The 23946-nt window shown below is 46.0% G+C and overlaps 2 protein-coding genes across 6 annotated transcripts in view; one reads left to right on the plus strand and one right to left on the minus strand.

Annotated features, from left to right (window-relative positions):
• LOC142585667 (outer mitochondrial transmembrane helix translocase-like) overlaps nucleotides 1-8872 on the minus strand; it is a 73897-nt gene extending 65025 nt beyond the window's left edge. Inside the window, exons 1-3 of the mRNA XM_075696604.1 lie at nucleotides 8687-8872; nucleotides 8060-8101; nucleotides 4308-4485 (exon numbers count right to left, since the gene is read on the minus strand). Coding sequence (XP_075552719.1) covers nucleotides 4308-4485; nucleotides 8060-8101; nucleotides 8687-8845 — 379 coding nt within the window. The 5' untranslated portion in view covers nucleotides 8846-8872. The remainder of the gene's footprint in view (nucleotides 1-4307; nucleotides 4486-8059; nucleotides 8102-8686) is intronic.
• A 1056-nt stretch (nucleotides 8873-9928) lies between these two features.
• The window catches only part of LOC142585676 (uncharacterized), a 126642-nt gene continuing 112624 nt past the window's right edge, over nucleotides 9929-23946 (plus strand). For all 5 annotated transcript variants that reach the window (XR_012829121.1, XM_075696617.1, XM_075696633.1 and 2 more), the window contains exon 1: nucleotides 9929-10127. Coding sequence is in view for 4 of the 5 variants with exons in the window: in XM_075696617.1 (XP_075552732.1) it covers nucleotides 10078-10127 (50 nt within the window). In the remaining variant the exon portion in view is untranslated. The remainder of the gene's footprint in view (nucleotides 10128-23946) is intronic.

Here is a 23946-nt window from a genome sequence, read left to right on the forward strand (position 1 = left end):
AGCGACCCAGAGTAGGCTGAGCGACATCAAAAGAAGAGCGGAACTGGGCAAGCAGGTGAAGAAGCTGGGAGCGCTGCTCGGAAGTAAGGTCATCGGCAATGAAAGGTGTGAATAAGTCAGGTGATGGCGGAGCAGAAGAGGAAAGTGCACAGAAGTCGGTGAGCTCTACATACGAAGCATCTGGCACGTCGGTTATAAACATGTCATCAATAGGCTGAACATGGCTAAGTGCTTCGCCGCGAAGAGACATCAGGGCTGTAGGAAGCGGATTGCAGACAATGATGGCGCTGAAACCGGCTGAAATGTCAAGCGCGGCGAAAGGCAGGGGAACGTCTTTGCAGGTCATGAAGAGTTCTGAAGGAGTGAAGAGGACAGCGCCTTCAGAGACAGTGCCACAGAAGACGGGAACAACGGCAGACGAGTACGGCGGTATGGCGATGTCTTCTCGAAGAACTAGCTTAGCGGGAAGAGAAGTGGCACCGACGAGGGGCACGTCACACAGAGGCGATAATTCAACTTCAGCACGTGCACAATTGAGGACGGCGTTATTTCGCAAAAGAAAGTCCCACCCAAGTATCATGTCGTGAGAACAGGACTGGAGAACCACAAACTCCACAATATAGAGAACGCCCTGAATAACAACTCTAGCTGTGCATGCTGCTGAAGGCTGAACTGGCTGGGCGCTTGCTGTGCGAAGAGAAAACCCAGAAAGTGGCGTCGTAACTTTTCGTAAAGCGCGAGAGAGACGTTCGTTTAGGACAGACATGGCTGCTCCAGTATCAATTAGTGCAACGATAGGGACGCCGTCAACAGTAAGATCGACAACGTTCGAAGGCGACAATGGAGGACTTGTACAGATCAATGGCGACGCAGTTCTTGCCTCCTGAACTGCGGTGCTTAGTTTTCCTCTTGCGTGGGTGAAGGGCGCCGACGCAAGGGGGACGAGTGGCGACGCGGGGAAGGTGAACGACGTGCAAGGACCACGCGCTCGGCTGGTAGCCTGTTCGACTGCCGACTAAAATAAGTGTCGTGGAAAGGCTGCACGTTGGCGTAGGGAGGCGACTGCACAAACTCATCAGAGTGCAGCATGCGGCGGCGGCAGAGTCGTGCAACGTAGCCGGGAATACCGCAGGCATAACATATGGGCCTGTTGTCTTGCGTGCGCCAAGGATTAGTAAAGGCAGGAGCAGGTCGATGAACGGGACTATGAACGGGTGGTGGCGGCCGAGGATGTAGCGCAACACGTGGTTGACGAGGGGGCTGCGCGGCGACGGATGTGTAAGTGGCGCGACGGCAGGGTACTGCTGATGCTGCATTGGTAGAGCCTCAGCAACTTAGTCTTCAATAACCCGCCGGAGCGTAGGAGCGAGCTGTGTAGGAGGCTGTTGCGGCAGCGGCTGCTGTAGCTCAGCGAAGGGTAGCAGAGAAAGCTGACTTGCAACTTCCTCCCGCACGAAAGCTTGGATTTGTGTGAGCAAGGAGGAACGATCAGAGAAGGCTGTCATGGAAGGGAGGGTCTCGTCAGCCACTGAGGGGCGCTTAGTCAACTCGCGCTGCTTCCTCAACTCGTCGTAGCTTTGGCACAAGTGTATGAGCTCTGCTACGGTGCGCGGGCTCTTGGCGATCAGCATTTGAAAAATATCATCAGCGATGAACTTCAAAATGTGCTTCAATTTGTCATTTTCGGGCATAGACGCATCCACACGTTTGCATAGGTCGAGAACCTCTTCAATATAACAGGTGAATGTTTCACCGGGTTGTTGCGCTCGCTCTCGTAACCGCTGCTTGGCGCGCAACTTGTGGACGACAGGGCGACCGAAAACTGCAGCGAAACTGGTCTTGAATGCAGACCAGGACTGAAAGTCGGCTTCGTAATTTTTAAACTACAGGTGAGCCACTCCCGCAAGGTAGAATATGACGGCATTTAACTTGGAAGTATCATCTCATCGATTGTGCAAGCTCACCCTTTCGTACGTAGCCAACCAGTCATTGACGTCCTGTTCATCCGTACCGCTGAAAACCGCTGGATGGCATTGCGGGACAGCGCCAGAGCAGGCAACGGGGGTTGGCAACGGGCGGCGGCGGCTGGGGAGAGTCAGGCATGATGGGAGGCAGAGTCCGAGACTGGAGTTCCAGGGTGTAGATGTTCTTGAGTACCCCGCACCTTCCACCAATTGTAATGGGTGCACTGAACAGTTCCGAGGGCAACGTCTCTTCGTAACCGAGGAGGCAGGTGACGCAGAGCAGGAACAGCTGGTTGCCCGAACGGCTCACACTCGTGCCAAGCACTGGCGATCCGGCTGGCCCACTGGTTGCACAGCAGGCATGGAAGAGACGATGTAGCTGGCCTTGTTCTTGTGCTCTTCTTCTTCATTACAGTGGCCATGTACCCAGCATAGGATAATCACTTTATTGCACATATATGCAGAGCACAACAAACTGTACAGCTCACTAAAAACTGAGTTCTTATGTTTTCGTGGACTAATTAGGGCTCTGACTACACCTAATGAATCTGTAAACACAATAGCCCTAGTGAGATTTGTGAGCCTTATGTTTTTGATAGCCGAGAGTATAGCGCAGGCTTCTGCTGTAAAGATACTTGTGTGTGGATTTAGTGCCCCGGATGTTGAAAATGAAGGTCCGAGAGCTGTGTAAGAAACACCAGTAGAGTACTTCTCCTGGAGTTCACGAAAATGGGAGTGTATATGTGCTTCCGGCGCACGCTCTGGCATTTCTACAAAAGATGTCGCATTGACTGGTCTGCCATTCCCACGGTGGGGGCAGGTGAGTGGGAGCCATTAGGACATTCCTTAGAAGTGGGACGCCTGTTTCTTCTGCCAATGCCATCAACAAACGAAAGTTCCATGTAGCCCTAATAGCTGGACGGTTACAAAATATCCTGGTAGTAGGCACGTCACGAACAGATGAGTGACATGTATGCTCCATATCTGATTTAACCTTGAGAGCATAGGAAAAACTCAGATATGTCCTTTGGAGATGTAATGACCATTCATAAGATTCCACATACAGGCTTTCTACGGGTCTTGTCCTGAAAGCGCCTGTAGTTAGTGTATACCCAAGTGGTAAACGGGATCTAGCATCTTCAAAGCACTAGGCGCAGCAGTTATACAATATAGCTTCGTAGTTGAAGCAGGACCATATAAGGCTTTTGTAGAGGCTCAAAAGCCATCTCCTGTCACTTCCCTAAGATGTGCAGGATAAGCGCTTGAGTAGATTCACTGTCTTCAGAAACCTCGCTCTCAGATACCTAAGGTGAGGAACAAAAGTTAGTTTGGAATCTAAGGTAATTCCTAAAAATTTATGTTCATGGCTGACAGATAGCCATTGTCCACTAAGATGGATAGTGGGGTCAGGCAGTATACCTCTTTTCTGAGCACAGAATAAACATGCTTTCTTTAGGGCTTAATCTAAATCCATTCTCGTCAACCCACTTAGATCATTTGTTTAGGTCAAACTGTACATGTCACTCACAGACAGAAATAGTACATGATTTAAAACCTATTTGTACTCCTATCTGTACGTCTTCCACATTCATAGAATAAAACATTGTGCGTGGTATGACCCTACATAGGGAATTAATTTTTACAATGAATAGGGTGCAGCTCAGCACACCACCTTGTGGTACACCAGTTTCCTGTGTAAATGGACGAGATAAAACATTTCCAACCCTGACACAGCCCTTTTGAAGCTTGTCCTATGTTACAAATTGGACATCTTCAGTAGAACACATCAGTGCTTCACCTAATGACACATCATCATGCTACATTTTCTTGCTCTTTCCTGTGTTTAAGCTGGCTATAGCCAATTTAGGTATGTAATGCATTGTGGTATTTTTTCTGCATCAAATTTTGAGCCATGAATATTGCTACTCATAATGTCAAATTAAGCTCAATATCAGCACAATTCTCTGGGACGCCCAAAGTAAGCAAATGATGGCAGATAATATGTTAAGGCAAAGACAAGCAAACCTTCGTGTGAATTGTAGGTTCTCTGTTGTGTTTAAAGGAGGGAAATTAGGCTGACTAGCTAACCACATGGTCTAATGACTCAGCAGGTACGTCAAAATATGACTCCTCTGCTACGACTTGAAATTCTTTGGGCTGCTCTAGCTGGTTTTTTTAACTTGCATTCTGCTAGGCGATGTTCATACATACACCAATTTTTGAAAACAGTTACACCTTAAATTATATGCTAGATTTTTTCAAATACATACATGCAGCTAACCACAAAACTTACATATAAATAACCAACAAAAATGCGACAAAAATGCGAAAGCCAATAAGCACCCTTTGGTGGTTGGATCAGCTGTGAGCCAGTGAAGAGGTGCCTCTTCTGAATGGGGAGGATGACTGTTTCTCTGAGCTCCTGTGTGATCTCCTCCAAGCCAGCAATGCTATCCCATGATATACTGATGTCCCGAGGGTCAATTAGCTGGGCTGCAATTGACAGCTCATATTCTGTCAACTGAAAATTCACACAGATGATACATTATGAATTTCAGGACATGTGCCACCAAGCATTCATCACTATAACTGATTAGTGCAATGCACTTTTCTTTAATTACAAACTTTCTTTTCCTTTTCACAAGTCACAACTACTGCTGATGTCAAGAACATCAGAAGATGTTGCATAGCATTGCTCAACAGTCTAAAGAGAACTTGCATAGTAACTCATCATCCCACTGCACGAAGGTATATGCACAAACCATGAGAGGGTGTTTAAGAACCACAGTTCCATACTTAAAAACTGCTGTATTTATAAATAATATATGCTGGAGACATGTAATGATTAAATCTGCAATAGAACTAGTTTAAATTCGTTGTTTCTTGCATCTCTCCAGTTCTAACAAGGTTTTGGTAGGAAAAAGTACTTAAATTGAAAAAAAAACACAACTGTGGACATACACACTTTACGAATCCCATGTCAGCACAAGCATGCATTAACATTCACAATGATAAATGTGGTGACTTGAGCAAGTAGGTTGAATTTCATTGTAAAAACACAAAGTCAAAGTCTCGAGTCCTCTGGTTCTGTGTTAGGCATTTTGCAGTGCACTCTCACTTGAGTGAACTTCAAAGGACCTAAGGAAGTAGTTCGCTCAACTTAAAGTTCGCTAAACTGAATATTCATTAGCATATGGAACAGCATAGGGCACAGGAGACATCCGAGTCAAAAGTGCGAAATGCAATTTATGGAGTTATGTAAATTCAACATATACGAAATACGTAACAGTTACATTGCTGCCCATCTCATTTTGAAAAAAAGAAATTAATCTTCATTAGCACTGGTGCTCTTAAAGTGTAAGTGAAAGCTGTCCAGAGAGTCTATGCTTTTGTGCACTTCCTCTGGCACAGCTTGTTGCTGGGACACGAAGTCTCGCAACTTTCCAAGGCATCCTACAGCCTCAGCTAGAATTACAGGATTTGAATCTGCCTCTGCTGTTGCATCCTCCTCCTCGCACTCTTCTTTTTGACGAACACTGGAAACATTTTCCAGATCTGATAGTTCAGCAAAGGCAATGAGCTCACTGTTACACTGCACATGGTCTTCAAACGAAGTGTTGCTGTCAACATCCAACTGGCGACAGACCTTTGTCCACATCCCGCGGTCAATCACCAGATTGTACTGTTCCTCTTGCTCACTTTCACCGCACAGGGGCGAGAGACAGGATTTATGCCAGCAGTTTCTAATTGTAGCCGGTGTTACTGTTACGCCACTGGAGGAGCAATTTGGGGGGTGGGCAAAAATCGGCTGTGCGCTCTGCAGCAAGAATCGCTGCAGAGCACAAAACTTCGTTAAAACTGATTTCAAAAATGAGCCCAGGTCTACTGATCAAGTTCGTTCAACTGAAATATTTGCTATTCAGAAATTCGTTTAACTGAAAAATTTTTGCAAAGAATACAAAGGAAAACTGCCAGGGATTTTATAAAAGCTAGTTATTCTGAAATATTCGTTAAACCGATGTTCGTACAACTGAGAGTTTACTGTATATTGTATTTCCACAATTTGTTCCAAGTTCTAGTCCGTCAAAAAACAAACACTCCAGTTACACATCAACATGCATTTGTTAAGAGCTGCAATGTGATTATTGGGATGCACACACTAGCACCCAGAAACTGCATTAGTAATTCAAAAATAGCAGCACCACATGTGGCTACGACTAAGAGTTACATAAAGAGGAATTGCCTTCAGTTATAATAATTGGAAAAATACTTTCACACACACAGTATGGCATTCAACAAGGTGAAGTCTTCAAAACTACTACATTGTACAAACAGCCCGGCAAATGGCGCAGCCAGCATTGACTGTGCAAATGAAAAATAAACTTAGTTGTTAGTGCACCTTGTGATCAGTTTATTGCCTCCTTATTTGTCCTTTTTATTCTCTGGTGCCATTGCGAACCATGATAAACCAACTTGCCACGGTACATTTTGACAAATGGCCCATTTTTTAATCTTCTGGCATTTCCCCTTTCATTAAGTTAGTGCACATAAACATTTCATCTTCTGGAATTTTCTCTTTCATGAAGTTATTGCACACAGACACCCACAAGCAACAGGCCTTGAAATAGAAGAGTTGCCTGACTGCGGCAGTGCGTGTTTTAGTTAAAAGGTCCTTAAGCAGGCTTTTTAACTGAGAACAGACAACTGCAGCACATAGATCACACGCATAGATCACAATTGTGCCTGCAAAGTATCAAACAGCTGCCCACACATCTCTCCTCTCGAGGGAGCACCACTTTCAGCCAGAATCAACGTCATATGCACAAATGCCTCTACATAAAACTCACTGCCTGCAGCGTTACCGATTACAGCAAGTGATCTCAGTTAATAATTTAATGCACAGTACGGGAACTGGGAGTGTACTGCGCAGCAAAATGAGGAAGTAAAAAAGGAGGCAGGGCTCAAATCGTAAAAATTCTGCAGTTTCTCAGCTCCGCTATAGAAGGCATGGAAAAGTTGTTTAAAGATACTAGTTGACACAGATGTAGTGTATTTTAGCACTGTGTGGCCGTGAAATGTGCCTTTCTGTTGTCCCTGTCGTTCAGCTTGCGCTACAACAAAATAGAAGATGTAGTGTGTCTGCATTGGCAGTGTAGCTAGCCTCCTGTCAACATAGCAACATGACATTTCAATTACTTCTATCTAATAATGAACATATTTGAAAAATTATTGCATTAAGACACTCTCTAGTCAGCCCCCTGCAAGTTCCAGTGTATAACCAAAATTTGCAAAGGGGCCTGGTGAGGGTTTTAAGGTGATGCTGCTCAGGCTCAATTTTTCTTTTTTTTGCAAAATTAATGCCTCTGCTTGTGTGTACAGCACTGCACAACTTCGAACTATGTTGTTGATACAAATTACAAAAGCAGCCAAAGGCAAAGTTTCTTTCTATGCTCATTCATTCTCTCACACTGATGATGCTTTCTCTTCTCTCATGTCCGTGTCGTTTTTTAGTGTCGCGCAATATCACTTAAGTAATGGATTACCAACTTGCCCGGAATGCTGCTCTCATGCTTTCTGAATTTCAAGGAAACCAGGTACCAGATGAAACAAAAGCAGGCGTTCTCAGTCTTTTTTTTTTTTTTTGCGTGTGTGTTTGGTAGTGGCAGTTGGTGTTTGCACACATCCAATCTTCAGTTTGATATAAGCAATAACTCTAATTTACAACATATATTCCCTACATCCGAGTTCATTATGCTGAACTTCATTTTGATTAATAATGTTCAACAGAGATGTTAAAAATGGTTTTAGGCACAAAAAGTAGGTCACACACAACAGAGTAAAATACACTTCACAACTTTTTGGTGATAAAAAAATGTAAACGAAGATGTAACAGTTATTCAAATATGTAATTATCTACCCCACTATGTTGCTCTGCACAAGTGTGACATGGTTTTTAAAAAGGAAACACAAAAGGGGTCATGCACACACATACAACACTTTTTTGCACTTATTTTATTCTGAATATGTATAAGTCACTGCTTGAGTTTTATTAGTGTATATTCAAGCCTGAAGGTACTCTTCAAGGTAACACTTACGTTCACATTCTGTATGCCTATTTTTTTCAGTATCCTATCTGCCTGAAAAAGCAAGGAAACACAATAGAGAAAATGTATATCCACACAAGCTACAATGATCAAAGGCACGACTTCTGAAAGTTGACACATTTTAAACGAGAAAAACGCGTTATGAGCCAGCAAATTCTGCGTAGTATGGCGCTCTGTTTGGTGGTAAACCAGACGCTGTTCGGACCAGATGGTTGACGCAGACGGTAGTTCAGAACGGAGACTCATCACAAGGTGCAATAAAACGAGCTGACACTCCTTCCCCAATGAACAAACACAAGTGGAAGCAGCGAACAGTAGCGCACGAGGCGGAGCAAAAGGAGCTAAAATATATTGAACCACGAAATACGTATTCAGGAAGTTCTGACTTGGGTTAACCCACATTGATTGCAACGCTGTTTAGCAACATAAGCTTATTTCCATACGTTAACACAACACAAATTTACAGCTCTTTCGTTAAATATCACGTTTTAAGGGCGAGGATACAGCAGTTATAACACACACAAATGTTTCGACAAATGTTTCGCGTCACTTTGGACAATTATAACAGCGCCCTTCCTTCTTAAAATTACACGGTATCACGCAAGATTCTGTTCTTACTCTTTTCTTGGACTCAATCTTCTGTTTACGTGTCGGGTCAATAGCGTTAACCATCCATTTTATACCAAAGTACGTTAAAGCACCAAAGAGGGACAGTCGAAATACCAGGCCAGTAAGTTCACCGCGAGTGAGAGGCATCCGAACACTTTCGCTCGCCATCTTAAGCTGCAAGGACCATAGAGAACGGGCCATAGCCTAAGCAAATCCAACGGCTTAGTGAGCCACATGGTGAGCCACCTTTCGGCTCCTGGAATCGCTTTAAAAAAAAGCATTTTTGATCTTTTGTTATTTATTTATTGCATAAATTATAATGCAGTTCGGCGAAACATTGTGCTCTAGTTTGTACAAGCAGACGATTGTAACCGCTGCACCCATAGAGTTTCTCACAGCATTCCCATGCATACCCCAGCGCAGCAGCGCCAGATTTCCCTCTAGGTAATGTAGTGAGAAACTCTATGCTTCGCGGCCTCTTTATTCTATGGCGGCCTCCAGAAGAAGGCGACGGTAGCGCCATCTGGATTTTCAATAAAAAATGCCCCTGCGCGGAACTCTCGTTGGACCCACTCTCTAGGACAGGTGTCGTGTCCTCTATGTGGGCCGGAGATTCAACGCCATAGAGTTTCTCACTACATTACCTAGAGGGAAATCTGGCGCTGCTGCGCTGTGGTATGCATGGGAATGCCGGTATATTGTGACTTCGGATTGGCATCGTTCTCGTAGAGACAGGACACCTTGAAGAGGCGCTTGGCAAGTACCGTTCCGTCTGTCACAATGATTCATTTTCTACTAGAACAGCACGTGAAAAGCTGTTTTAGCTTTATTATTACGCGAAAACATGTTTTGTTTAACTATGAGAACTTGTTATTGTGTGTACGACTACATGTTACGTAAAAAGTATCAGCGGGGCGCTAAAGTTGGAGGACAGACGACAAGGTTCGCGCTCGCTTTGAAACAGTTGGTCGGCTGTTCTTGCTTTTCTTCGCTTGGTCTTGCATCGTGGGTGAGTAAAGATGTAATATGCGTGAATGGAAACATTTTATGAAGATTTTACTTTGAGAACGCGTTATTTGCGTAGCCATATCCACGTTTTAGACGAAGCCTCTTACAACACCAGCCAACACGAGCCTCGCAGGCACATATACCGTCATTCCCATGACGGCACGGTGCCCCCTTAAGAAACTCCCATAGACGGTGGCGCCAGATTACCCTCTAGGTGTTATAGTGAGAAACTCTATGTTCAACGCCCCACATGGCGCCACTATCGCGCCGCCCTTTTCTCTCTAGGCGCTTAGGATGAGGTCACGTGAGGTATTTTTGTACGACATTTTAGACGCACGCCCCAGCCCGCGCTTTTCGGACGATTGTTGTTTCTAGCGTGTCAACGGCGCAAAATGGTCCGTAGCCCTGCGAGGTCGAAAGAGAGCAAATGGTCCCATTTAAGGTGAGCACAGTCTTCCTGCCTTACAAACGCACAAGTGCAAACAATTTGTTTTGCTTATAGACCGTTTCATCGGGCGAGGAGGATAGGGTGCGCGGAGAGTTTTTCCTCCTCTCTGGCTTGGGAGATCCGGCGCGGCGCTGCTTGAAAGTATTGCTGTCGCGTGCTGCGGAACGATTTCGAGATGTTTTAGACCTTACTTTGTGAACTTTCCGCCATGTTCGTTCATATAAGGTCGTCAGGGAAGCCTCTCGGTGCATCAGTAACTATACTGTAGGCAGAAATATGTCTTGGGGGCGCAAAAATGTGACGCGCATAATCAGCCGCGATGTACGCGCATTATCAGTCGCGGTGCGTGTTTGTTTACTATTTTGCTTATATCGATTTCAATTCAACAAAGAAAGCCGGCGTCTCTGCATTACCAGCATTAAATGGTAAATCAGCTCACTGTCTGATCGATTGGCGTAGGGAGTAAAACATAAAACATAAGGGTGCATGCTCGCGCACGGCCAACCTAAGGCAACCACGAACCATCTGAGCGGCAGGCTTTATCAAATATTTGTGATGCACTGGCATCGTTCTCACGCATTTCAAGTCTAGTATGCTTCAAATTACCATATGTCTTGCTGCATGAGGCCCATGGTGCTGCTCAACACAGCGATCACTGCGGTTGGTGAGCCAGCACGATACATATATAAGCTGTGTGCTTCGGCATTGCCTTTTTTTGGCCGTTATACAGCCATAATATATGAGAGGGTTCGCATAAAAAGAATGCGATGGCTATTTTTCAGCGCAAGATTTCCGTAATACGTGTGAGCGCGTCGTCTAGAGAACTGAACGAACACAACCGTAAAAAAAAAAAAAAAAAGTTACCATCCTCTTTCTCTAAAAAGCAAGAGAAAACGGGCTAGTGCCGCACAACGTTTATAAATATATAACCGCTGATGCCGTATGCTTGGACCATGCGCTATATAGAACAAAGATATCTGTAATCCAGCACCTACCACTGCTTAGGACGCTCGCGCAGTTCGTAAATAGTCGCTTTGCTGGACAAGCTTAATTCAGACTATAAGGTATGCTGCTATTACTAGCCAAAACTATTTTATTCATAGGTGGAAACCTCATCCATCCAACCAAGTAGTCACGCAATGAAACCTGCAGCGAACAGTTTGAACGCTTGTCAAAGTATAACAGCACAGCTCCCATCGTAGCAGAACGGTACCCACGCTGTTACGATCGTCGCGTATGTTTAATGGCTCATATACCGCAGCTTAGAAATAGAGGATAATACTGCAATAAGGTCACATTAGTGATTGGAACATTCAGAAATACACAATTGATCTCCGAGGCTGATTGTAGGCTCAAATATGCGCGCACACATCGCGCTGCGTGTTCCGTCCACCTCAACGCCAGCAGAAATTCCGGCCATGACGCCTTAAACCACTTCATCACGTCTCACGGAACCGTTTACCACGTAGAAGACGCATGTCATACTAAACAGACCACACGACCGCGAAAACAAACGCCAGAACCTACCGCCGAGCGTATACCTGCCATGCAAAAGACCGCTTTCACCCAAGCCAGTATGGCGCTGCTCATAGGCGGCGCCACTGCGTTCACAATATGGCAGCTCCTACGAAAAAACGGTCTATATAGACCGTTTCATCGGGCGAGGAGGATAGGGCGCGCGGAGAGCCTTTCCTCCTCTCTGGCTTGGGCGATCCGGCGCGGCGCTGCTTGAAAGTATTGCTGTCGCGAGCTGCGGAACGATTTTGAGATGTTTTAGATGGTATTTTGTGAAATTTACGCCGTGTCCGTTCATATAAGGTCGTCAGGGAAGCCTTTCGGTGCATCGGTAACCACAGTAGGCGGAAATATCTTTTGGGAGCGCAGAAATGTGACTCGTTTTATAAGCTGCGGTGTACGCACATTATCAGCCACGGTGTGTGTATGTGTTGTGAACTATTTTACTTATATCGGTTTTAATTCAACAAAGAAACCCGGTGTCTCTGTATTAGCAGCATGAAATGGTAAATCTGCTCAATATCTGATCGCTTGGCGTAGGAAGCAAAGCATAAACATAAGAGCGCATGCTCGTGCACGGCCAACCTAAGGCAACCACGAAACATCTAAGTGGCAGGCGCAGTCAAATGTTTGTGATGCACCAGCATCGTTCTCGCGCATTTCAAGTCTAGTAGGCTTCAAATTACCATATGTCTACGCTAGCCTTCCTGCATGAGGCCGATGGCGCTGCTCAACACAGCGATCACTGCGGTTTGTGAACCAGCACGGTACATATGTAAGCTGTGCGCTTCGGCATTGCCTTTTTTGCCTGCATACAGCCATAATATATGAAGGATCGCATAAAAAGAATGCGATGCCTATTTTTGAGGACAAAATTTCCGTAATGCGTGTGAGTGCGTCGTAGTGAACGGAACAAACACAACCGAAAAAGAAATTCGGTTATAATCCTCTTTCTCAAAAAAGCAAGAGAAAACGGGCTAACGCCGCAATAGGGCCTCGCATAGTCACGCCGCACAACGTTTATAAATATATAACCGCTGATGCGGTATGCTTGGACCATGCGGTATATAGAACAAAGATATATTAATCCAGCACTTACCACTGCTTAGGACGCTCGCGCAGTTCGTAAACAGTCCCTTTGCTGGACAAGCGTAATTCAGACTGTAAGGTATGCTGCTATCACTTGCCAAAACTATTTTATTCAGGTGCGGAAACCTCACCCATCGAACCAAGTAGTCACGCAATGTAACCTGCAGCGAACAGTTTGAACGCTTGCGAAAGTATAACATCACAGCTCCTATCGTAGCAGAACGGTACCCACGATCACGCTGTTATGATCGTCGCGTATGTTTCCGCAGCTTAGAAATAGAGGATAATACTGCAAGAAGGTCACATTAGTGACTGGAACATTCAGAAATACACAATTCATCTCCGAGGCTGATTGCAGACTCGAATATGCGCGCACACATCGCGTTGCGTGTTCTGTCCACCTCAACGCCAGAGAAAATTCCGGCCATGATGCCTTAAACCACTTCAGCACGTCTCATAGAACCGTTTACTGCGTAGAAGACGCACGTCATACTAAACAGACCGCACGACCGCGAACACAAACGCCAGAAACTGCCGCCAAGCGTATACCTGCCATGCAAAAGACCGCTTTCACCCAAGCCAGTATGGCGCTGCTCATAGGCAGCGCCACTGCGTTCACAATATGGCGGCGCCTACGAAAAAACGGTCTATAGCGAAGACAGCTTCGTTGCACTTCTCACACTGTAAAGTCGTGCCGCTTATTACGTGTCATCCTGCCTGCAGAAATCGCCTGCCGGCTGCCAACATCACTTTCGGTCACATTGGTTCTTAGCATTTTCACCAGTCAACGTTACTATCAGCTGAGAAGTAACGTTGGTACTTCTCAACCATTTACACAGTCTTCTGCAAGGGTATTCCAGGCTGTTGTGCTAAAAGCATTGCGTTGCTTTGTAGGAGCGGCTAGGCCAGGTTGCACTTAGCCCCTGGAGTAATCTTATAGGTCTGTTCTGAATTCTATTTTGCCCATTCAACGTGGCAATTTGTCGGCTGTGCGTTGACAACGCTCTTTCTCGTCTGAAGAACCCCGAACCCCCCCCCCCCCCCTTGCTATTTCATTTTTTTCCGACTTCCTGCGTTATTTTGATCGCGTGTGAAAATACCTGGCCACGTGAAAATATAAGCCCGCGTTCCTGCTGCTGATCAAAATGAGAGTGCAGGCTTTGCTTGAGTTAAATCTGTTCTCAAACAGTGGAGAGGCGATTCTGCACCTTACCACCATCTGAAATTTCACTGAAGCAAGGTTCAATATTTATAGGCATGGCTACAGCCTGCCCCACGAACCTGAAAGGATAACTATCCTGTATCATGCTCTGCTTTCCCTCATTCAGCATGTAGCCGTGCATCTCCTCTTCCCTTGTCGAATTCAGAGAGCTTATCAATAAGACATAATGACTCCACGAAAGTTCTAAGCTGAGCTAGTTGGTTTACATTCAACATAGCAAACAGCACAGACGAGACAAGTGAAAGAACAGAACAGATGCGCTGACTATCAACTAAATTTTACTTGCAGTTGTAAAGTATATAAGGCACATGATACAATTAAAGCACACTAAGTTTCTCGGCCAACCGGCAAGAAAACTTTGTGAAAGCAAAATACTCAAAGGGCAATAGCATATATGGCAAGAACGTGACAATCTAACTGCAGAAAATCTTATGTGGTGCGAGCCGGAAGGTGCATTAATGACAGACTGGGTGAGCATCCAAATTTATTTAAAGGAACGTCAGGCAGTGATCTAGTTATTCGTTGCAACATGTGTGGTTGCTTGTAGCTGTTTTATGGAATAGATATGTTGCAGTAAACAAGTGTGTTCCACTTCTCTGCCAGTGTAAATTTTCCAAAGCAGCCTAATAGTGTTCATGATTATGCCGTTGCCGAAAATTTACACCATCAGCAAAGTAGAATGCACATTGTAACTGCAGTAATAGCTCTGTTTGTCTGGTTGAGCTCTACGCCACGAGGTGGCTGCACTATGCAGCCCAGTCACGTTTGCGTCTCTGCACACCCGCTATTTGGCCTGATCTGCCAGTGTTTTGTGGAATCAGGACATGCTAAAAAACTGAGTTTTAGCATGTCTGGCATTCCGGTTAATGCAGGCGGACTGCGTGTTTTGCTAGATTGGCAAAGCTGCAAGCGTGAGCAGCCTACAGGGTGCAGCCACCTGGTGGCACAGACACGGAAATAGCTAATATAGCAGTAATCAAGTGTATTCTGCTTTGCTGCTGGTGTAAACTTTAGGCAGCAGCGTAATCATGTATTTAAATTTGTAGACTGCTTTACGCTTGGTTACAGCAATATTAGCTCTTTGTTTGCCAGTTAAGCTCTGTGCCCCCACGTGCCTGCACTGTGCAGGCTGCTCACATTCAAGGTAAAGCTTCTTCATCACAGCGCTGGTAATATGGAAGTACTTCAGTTTACGCCTCCGCCTATCTGTGAAAACGCCCAGCTCACCTACGTTTACCGCAATACTAGACATGTTCGGTGCTGTGATAGAACATGCACTATGCACGCTACTTGGATGGCTCTCTGGGCATTGATGGCCAGGTGGCTACTGTAAAGGTTGGAGAGGCTTCGTGCACTGGCTCCAAGACACCGGAGTGAAGGACTAAGCTCCGCCAGTGAAGGTAGAGCAAAGCATGGGGAGAAAAAGCATGGCTAGGTAGGAGGGTAACTTGTAATTGTTTGTAGATCTCTTATTATAAGGTGTATCACTTAAATTGTGGTGCGAGTGTTTTACTGTTTCTGTACCCCACGCGTCTACAAAATTTCTGCCAACCTTTTCAGGGACCCTTTAAACAGGAAAACCATGGAAAAATGGGGTTTTCGTTATCTAGCAGCCTAAAGTTCACGATTTTCCTGGCAACTTTCACCAAGGATACACACAGAAAATGGTCTTTTGGCCACAAACATTCTGATTAAACAAGTGAAGTCACTTCATGGGAACATGCAAAGAAAAATAATGCTGCTCGTAAATCGTGTGACGAGCTCATTTGTACAGATGTTCGTTGGCATGCAGGGATTATTAGTACTTTTAGAAGAAACCACATGAACAAAAACAATGAATAGACATGTTTGATGATCCCTTCTTTACTTTGTTCTTTGTACTCTTTTAACAAGGGAAAAGCATGCAAATATTAGTGCACACATACATGCTTTGCAAGGAGTGTGATGCTTTACCTTCTTACAAGCCTTTGTCCATGTGTATCATGTGCATTTTGTGCATTTCGTGGCATTTATCCTAGACCTGTCGGTCCTTTCATCCTTGTCCTATTTTACTTGTTCCCACCATATCTTTTTGCAGCAAGATTATTGGATTACCAACTACCCGAATCAGCTACCCTTTGAATGTAACATGGTTGGGTAAACGTCGTCTCAACGTCACAGCTACTGTTTGCAATGTAAAGGAATGTCAGTGCTGCGGTCACTTCGTAGCACATTACCGGCATCTGCATGTATGCGACATGCATTAAATTCAATGCAATGCGCCATAGTTGTATTCATGTAAATGCGGCTTCTGAGAAAGTAACACGCTTTCGTTCACTCAAGGCCATCACAAGTTAAATAACACAGAAAGAGGTGAACACACTTCAGCAATGTTAGTCGCCTTTTCTGCTAATGTTTAGTCTTTCTGCTGTTGATGCAAATGCAAAACAACCAATTCGACTCATCATAATCCAATGCCACTGAGATTTGAGCAATTTTTTTTCTGTACATTTGCAGTGCAGCTATGTTAAGCACTTGCCTGTTGTGAATTCTGTGTGCTACTGTACAAACTATGTGACATTATCACTGCAACGCCATTGTCGGCATTCATGCTGTTCATGCTTTTGATGTTGTTTTCCACTAACTGCCTCTATTGTGGCTGTGTGCCATATTTGAGGCTGATCACCATCCTTGTGATGTATGCCTCCTTTATGTCACCGACAGTGAAGAATTTTATGCCAACACACTATCATCTTGTTAAGAACAATATCTATGCAATGCACATAATGTCATCTTCATGTAGTTTTGGTTATTCTGGCATCCAAAATACATGCACAGGCTCCACCACCCTCAGAATATGTGTACAGCACAAAATCCTTGCTGTAATTGCCCAGTGCTGTGGTACGGTAGCCCGGTGGTTAGTGTGCCCTACTCCAAAATGCATATTGCTCCATCAACATGGGTTTAAATCCCAGTTGTGGTGGTTGTAAATTTCTTTTTCTTCGTTTTGTGGCAATGATGACGCTGAGGATGATGTGGTGGCCTGATGAAAAAATTGTTAGACGTCGTTGATAATGGTCGTCAGTATAATGGAGTGGATGGAAAAGGCAAAGCCAATTATGTGCACTTAACTACTGTGGCAGTAAAAATTCAATTGTGAGTCTGCACTCATGCTTTGTTTCCATCCTTTGTGCACGGTTACCAGTTTCCCAAAGTGTTCAAACTTGCCCAGCTCTCGATTTTGGCAAATCAGTTAGTGGAATCTCGCAATGTGGAAAACGGTTCATTGAAGGGAAAATCGTCATCCATCCGAATGCAGCGCAAAGCTGTAAAGGAAGCCCATATGGATTTCTCAGAAAGCTTTGCAGTTGATGAAAAATTCATCCTGGTCTGGGATTTGAACCTGGGACCAGTGCCTTCCTGGGGAGGTCACTCTACTATCTGAGCTAACCAGGAGGATAGCAGATCGCAGCGTGAGGGTGAACTATTCGACAACTCAAACCACGGGGACAATGAATATGGCAGATCAGTTCTGCAAAATCATGCAAGATGGGGAACAGTTCATGAAAGGAAGAATTGTCATCCACCTGAACGTAGCGCGAAGCTACAACGGAAACCCGTACAGGTTTCTCAGAAAGCTTTGCAGTTGAGGAAAAATTTGCTGTGGTCCGGTATTCGAACCCGGGATAAACTCCTTTTCGGGGCAGTCTCTCTATCACGTGAGCTAACCAGGAAGGAAGCTAGCAAATTGCAGCACGTGGGCAAAATAACAACTTGAAGAACAGGGACACTGGAATATGGGAATTCGGGTGAATAATTTTTCCCTTTCATACACCCTGTTTGTATATCCTAGTATACCGACTTTTTGCCGATTGTGTATTTTTTCACCCTATATATATTTACTTATTTATTTAAAATACCTTACAGGCCCTATGGGGGCATTGTGTAAGGGGGGCTACAAAATCAAGGCAAAAAAAAAAAAAAGTAAGCAGCCTTCTGAAGTCTAATACAAAAGATGCACTTCAATGCAGGACTCATCAACATTACTGCCAAAATCAAAACATGAAAAAGGAAAAACTGAAGTGATTAAAGGCCACAAAGGTACACTTTAGGAAATAACACGAGTAAAACTTAACGTAAGGCACTAATAGTAGAACCCCGCTGCTACGTTCCTCACTGCTGCGTTTTCCCGGCTGCTACGTCGTTTTCATCCGGTCCCGGCATAGCTTCCATAGGATCCAATGTATAAGGAACCCCGCTGTTACTTAGTAGCTTTGAAAACGTTCCCGCATGATACGTCGCAACTTAGCACCCCGAACCCGCCTGGGCTAAAGTAGGCAACGCTAGGGTGGCTACAAGGGGAGGTGTGAATGGACGACCGCACGCCAAGTTTCATCCTAGACGCCAGCGCTCGTTTCTCCCCTGGCGGAACGATTTCATCTCGAACGGGTGTAGGTTTCCGCCGCCGCTTCCCCTCACGATCGCGCCCGCGTTCAGTTCGCGCTGCGCGCGCAACATCACTTGTTTGCGACGGCGCCTCTTCGGATGACCGGAAATTATTATTGTGTTGTTAACTGTCACGACAGCAATGTAAACACGAAAGGGTTGATGCCACCAATGAAATTCTGCCGATTCACAAAAAAATGGTACGAAAAAAGCAGACGACAGACATGCATTACTGCGGTGCGCCGAGCGTAGTAAACAACTGGCAAACGAAGCGAGCTCGTTCATTGATCACTCCTGAGTGTATGACGGTTTTTATATGTAACCCACATGAATTTAATAATTACTCAGTACATAATCCTTTTATTTATATAAAGTTGTTCGACGAGCGCTTGTCCTGTCTTCTTTCTCGTGTTTCGTTCGTGTGTGCGCTGCCCAATAATAGAAACCACTCCTGTTGTATGCGCTAGCAGTGGCAGAAGTTCACGCGTGCGGAGAAATTGAATATGTGCACGATGCATTGAACATCACTGGAGTTCATTCCCGCTTTACCACTGCACCGATCGATCGAGTTACTGGACGATACACGACCGCGTCTTGGTCGCGCCGGCATTGCTGAAGCAGGAATGATTACTAATACTTTCAACTTCCACCTCTTGAGCACCGTTAAAAAATGGCCAAGCTGTCGACATTGCTGCCTCTATTAGATATTGTAGGGGACGTACTAGTTAAAGTTGTGGACGCATGTCGTAGTTGTGCTATGCTGTGATATATTTTGTTTATTTGCGCCCAGTGTCGATGGAAGTACGTTGTCGCCATCAGAGACAACACGGATTTGTAGCAAACGTATTGTGAGAAACTGCAAAAATGACTTTAGCTCATATGTGCCGTATGTATGTGCCGCATCGTATGTGCTGACGATTTTTCCGGCGGCGCATATGGTGTCGTTTCCAATTCCCTGCTCAGCGTCACTTACACGGTTAAGGAGACGCTGCCCTTTCGCCGCATTGCAGCCATAAAAATAATCGTCAAGCGTACCGATCTTCTTAAAGGCAAATAAAAGCGTGTACAGTCTGTGTCACACTTAGGGGAAAACTCGGAACGTATTGCATCGCGATGCGACAAGCAATAGAGTCGTGCGGCGCAGCAGCTCTAGCAGGCGTAGACGCTCGAGGGGCGGAGTCGTGATCTGCGTCGTCTGCTACGGCGGCGCGCGCTGGCCGCATTGTCGGGAAGCGTGCTACTGTCAGGGGCAGTGCACCGATTTCATCGGTACTGCGGGAACTGAGCTGATATTCTTTACTAAACGTTGTGTGTCGCCAAACTCTGAGCCTTCATTGGCGATAATGGATTTCGATAAACTTCTTTTGACAGCATGCTTCGTTTGTTCTTTCGAAAGGCCGGGGTACTGAGCGCGTGCACGTATATTTCTTCGCTGTGTGTGCTACCGTAATAAGCAGCGACAAGACGCAACAAGATGTGCGCGCAACGTGCTCAGTCTTTGTTTGACCCGAAAGGAAAACAAAGCACTCAACAATGATAACTATGGGGGTCGAACACGATGAAACAAATGGATGCGATTAAAGGAATGTTTTAGGTTAAGACAATTAGCTGGAAGTGATTTTTCTCCCCAATCATTCACTACACCAGACAGACCCTGCCCGCCGGCGGGGAATTGGACACGTCACGCTCGGAACTTCAGTTAGTATCTCGTCATATCCCCGGCGGCAGCGATGACAGCGCTGATCCTGGAAGGCAGTGAAGTGTAGAATGACTTGATCAGGTATGTGTTCATTCGCAGCACGTCTCAGTCGCCGACAATGGTGGATCGAAGCCTATCCTCGGGCGACTGACAGAGGGGATGGTACGCCAGCAATACTTTCAACGAGCCCCAGACATTTTAAATAATGTTGGCGCCCAGGGATTGAGGCGGCCACTCGAAGAGAGTGAGTGCGCGCTCTTCCAGCAGTTCTTGCACAACACGAACAGTGTGGATCGGCGACCTATCGCGTTAGAATATATAGTCGCCTTCCAGAAACGGGCTGTCAAGAATGTGTGGAATCAGTACGCCGTCCATGACTGCCCTGCAGCGATGAACTTAATTTCGAGGCGTATCAGTGGGCGTCGCACAACGCTTAGTAAAGAATACCGGCTCATTTCACTCAGTAACGATGAGATCGGCGCCCTGCGCGCGCCGCCGTAGCAGACGACGCCGTTCAAGATCCTGCCCCTCGAGCACCTGCGCGAGCTGCTGCCGCCACCTGACTCAAGCGCTCGCCGCATCGCGATGCAATGCGCTCCAAGTTTTCCCCTAAATGTGACACAGACTGTACAACACCCTTCGAATGAAATGTCCACGCGCACACACGTAGGCACACACCGCGCGCAGCACGAAACGTGCCCAAGCACGCGCAGTGCAAGAGGCAATCAAGGCGACGCGAACGAGAGATGGGAGAGGGGTACCACCCGCTAGTTGAATTTTGCCCCGCATGCGGCGCTCTCAACGCCCGCGCAGCAGCGCCGCTCTCGGTGCCGTTCTTGTCCATACCGGTGGCGCTTTCCTTCGGGCGCGCGTGACCCCCTTGCGCACCGATGCCACCAGGGGGAATGTGGCGCTGCCGCTCGCGGCGGGGGACTCGTAGCAGTGCAGGCCTGCGCCTCCGCTGTCAGTTGGTCTCGGCGTCCCTTTTGGAGTGTTCCTCGCGACAATCCGTAGCTCGAGGGCGACATGCAGTCGACAGCGAAAAAGAAGACTGAGCTTTGTGCCCGGATGTGATACTGGGTGCAAGAAAACCTCAGAAAAGGTATCTCTCCTGTGCCCCTGCCTGCAAACAAGCGTTTGCCAAACGGGATCGAGTGGTCCCAATGGTCAGGCCAGGCTCATTGAAGCTATGACGTCGAGGTTCCCTGCAGAAGTCAGGAGGTTATTTTAACATAGTTTTTCTCTCAAAATGGTGCATGATTGTTCTCTTTGGTATTTCAGACGGGGCAGCTAGAAAGAGGCCAGCCTTGATGAAACTCTTCCGTTTCTTGATGAATGGGAGGCTCACTCCAATTAATGGGCTCGTCTTTCTTAGTAACAGTACTTCTGAGGGGCTGACGATGACCATCCATTCAACAAAACACCTTCTGAAGCACCTTACCGACAATGCTGACATCATGTACATGACGACTTCGAAACTGAGCCAAGACCGCCTAGAGCAATGTTTTGGCGTTGTGAGACAAGCGAGTGGGGCAAACAATCATCCTACCCCACCTCAATTCATTCTAGTCATAAGGTATGTATACGTGCAAGCTTGGTAAATAGTACCAATGTTTTGCAGAAGTTCGGCATGCTTAAGTAACAAATGTTGCTTGTGCACATCCAGGTGTCTTAGCTTCTAGAGCCTCACAAGGAGCCCCAAGGACGGCAATGTGTCGTCGGATGTCCTGGAGTTATCTGTTGAAGAGGTGCTGGCTGAACAAGAAAGCCACAGTGAAGACAGCGTGAAGGCTGTGCCAGCAGATGCCGTGCAAGTGGCTGTGGACCACCGAAGTTACGTATAGAGCACTGCAGCGACGCACCGCTTAAAGTTTATTACATTGCAGGTTATGTGGTGAGAAGGCGTGTTTTGCCCACACATTGTGAAGACTGCAAAGCAGCATGTCTTAGTGATAAAGGCAATATCCCCAGAGAACTTCCATCAGAGGGAACCAAAGAGCGGGACCTTGGGGGCATTTTATATCCCCCAGAATCGTCCTATAAGCTGGTAAATGCCCCTGAAAAGAAACTCACTCGTTCATTCAGTGTAACACGTTTGCATGCCAAAGCTGTGGCCGAAATATTGCAGTCAATTCGGGATATGCCGAAAATTGGTTGCCTGGACCATTCTGCTACCCTGACAGCCTCAGTTACACGTTTTTATTGCCTCACAAGGATTCACTTTTTGCTTAAAGGTGTCAATCAGCAGGGCAGTGAGAAGAAATGGAAAACACTGAAACCTGGTGTGTTGTAAAGCTTTCGCTATTTTTTTCCTCACTTGTAAATAAACGATTTCATGACCAGATCTGTTGCTTCACTGTCTGCAGTCATGGGAAATTGCTTATATGAGCGTCAAAATGACATGCTACAGTTGTGCAAGTGCATACAGAAAGTGGCTTGTAAATACGTCGAGACGAAATATCAGGTAATGTCTCTTAATCTGGAGACATTACCTGATACGCAGAGGGTGATTGACTACTGTGCGTGACTACATCATAGGCTGATTGCATAGGGTACGTGAATGACTACTATGCGTGCGTCACGCATAAGGTGATTGACTGCACTGATCTAGAGGACAATGGTTGCATTTTCAGGGAGGCGAAATGCAAGGCCCCCGTGTGCCGTATGATGCCAGTGCGCGTTAAAGAACCAGAAGTGGCCGAAATTATTTCGAAGCCCCCACTAGCCCTTAACACCATGAGCCGCTTCACGAAATGTGCACAGACAAAACGCGTTTGAATCCCGATACAGTGCGAACTGGGCCCGTAAAATTTCACAGGAGTAATGATGTGCATGGTCTGACGTAAGATCGTTTTCATGATAAATATTTATTCTTTGACGCTCGCAGAAAGCCCGGGATATCTGAAACGGGATCACTTTCACTTCGGTTCTAGAGATGCAGCCGACGCGAGGCTGGCGAGGCACTCATTTCGGCTGGCTGCTTCCCGCGCCTCGGTCAACAGCGCCGCCCCGCGGCATCGGTGCGCTGTGGGGTCACGTTTTCGCCGCCGGTATTCACACCTCCCGTACAGGTTTCTCAGAAAGCTTTGCAGTTGAGGAAAAATTTGCTGTGGTCCGGTATTCGAACCCGGGATGAACTCCTTTTCGGGGCAGTCTCTCTATCACGTGAGCTAACCAGGAAGGAAGCTAGCAAATTGCAGCACGTGGGCAAAATAACAACTTGAAGAACAGGGACACTGGAATATGGGAATTCGGGTGAATAATTTTTCCCTTTCATACACCCTTTTTGTATATCCTAGTATACCGACTTTTTGCCGATTGTGTATTTTTTCACCCTATATATATTTACTTATTTATTTAAAATACCTTACAGGCCCTATGGGGGCATTGTGTAAGGGGGGCTACAAAATCAAGGCAAAAAAAAAAAAAAAGTAAGCAGCCTTCTGAAGTCTAATACAAAAGATGCACTTCAATGCAGGACTCATCAACATTACTACCAAAATCAAAACATGAAAAAGGAAAAACTGAAGTGATTAAAGGCCACAAAGGTACACTTTAGGAAATAACACGAGTAAAACTTAACGTAAGGCACTAATAGTAGAACCCCGCTGCTACGTTCCTCACTGCTGCGTTTTCCCGGCTGCTACGTCGTTTTCATCCGGTCCCGGCATAGCTTCCATAGGATCCAATGTATAAGGAACCCCGCTGTTACTTAGTAGCTTTGAAAACGTTCCCGCATGATACGTCGCAACTTAGCACCCTGAACCCGCCTGGGCTAAAGTAGGCAACGCGCTCCAACCGCCATTTTGGTTGACGAGTTTTGGGCGGGCTTAGCTATAGAACTGGCTGCAAGAAGCCGTACG

Source organism: Dermacentor variabilis, chromosome 1 (genome assembly GCF_050947875.1).
Source record: "Dermacentor variabilis isolate Ectoservices chromosome 1, ASM5094787v1, whole genome shotgun sequence".
NCBI classification, from domain to species: domain Eukaryota; kingdom Metazoa; phylum Arthropoda; class Arachnida; order Ixodida; family Ixodidae; genus Dermacentor; species Dermacentor variabilis.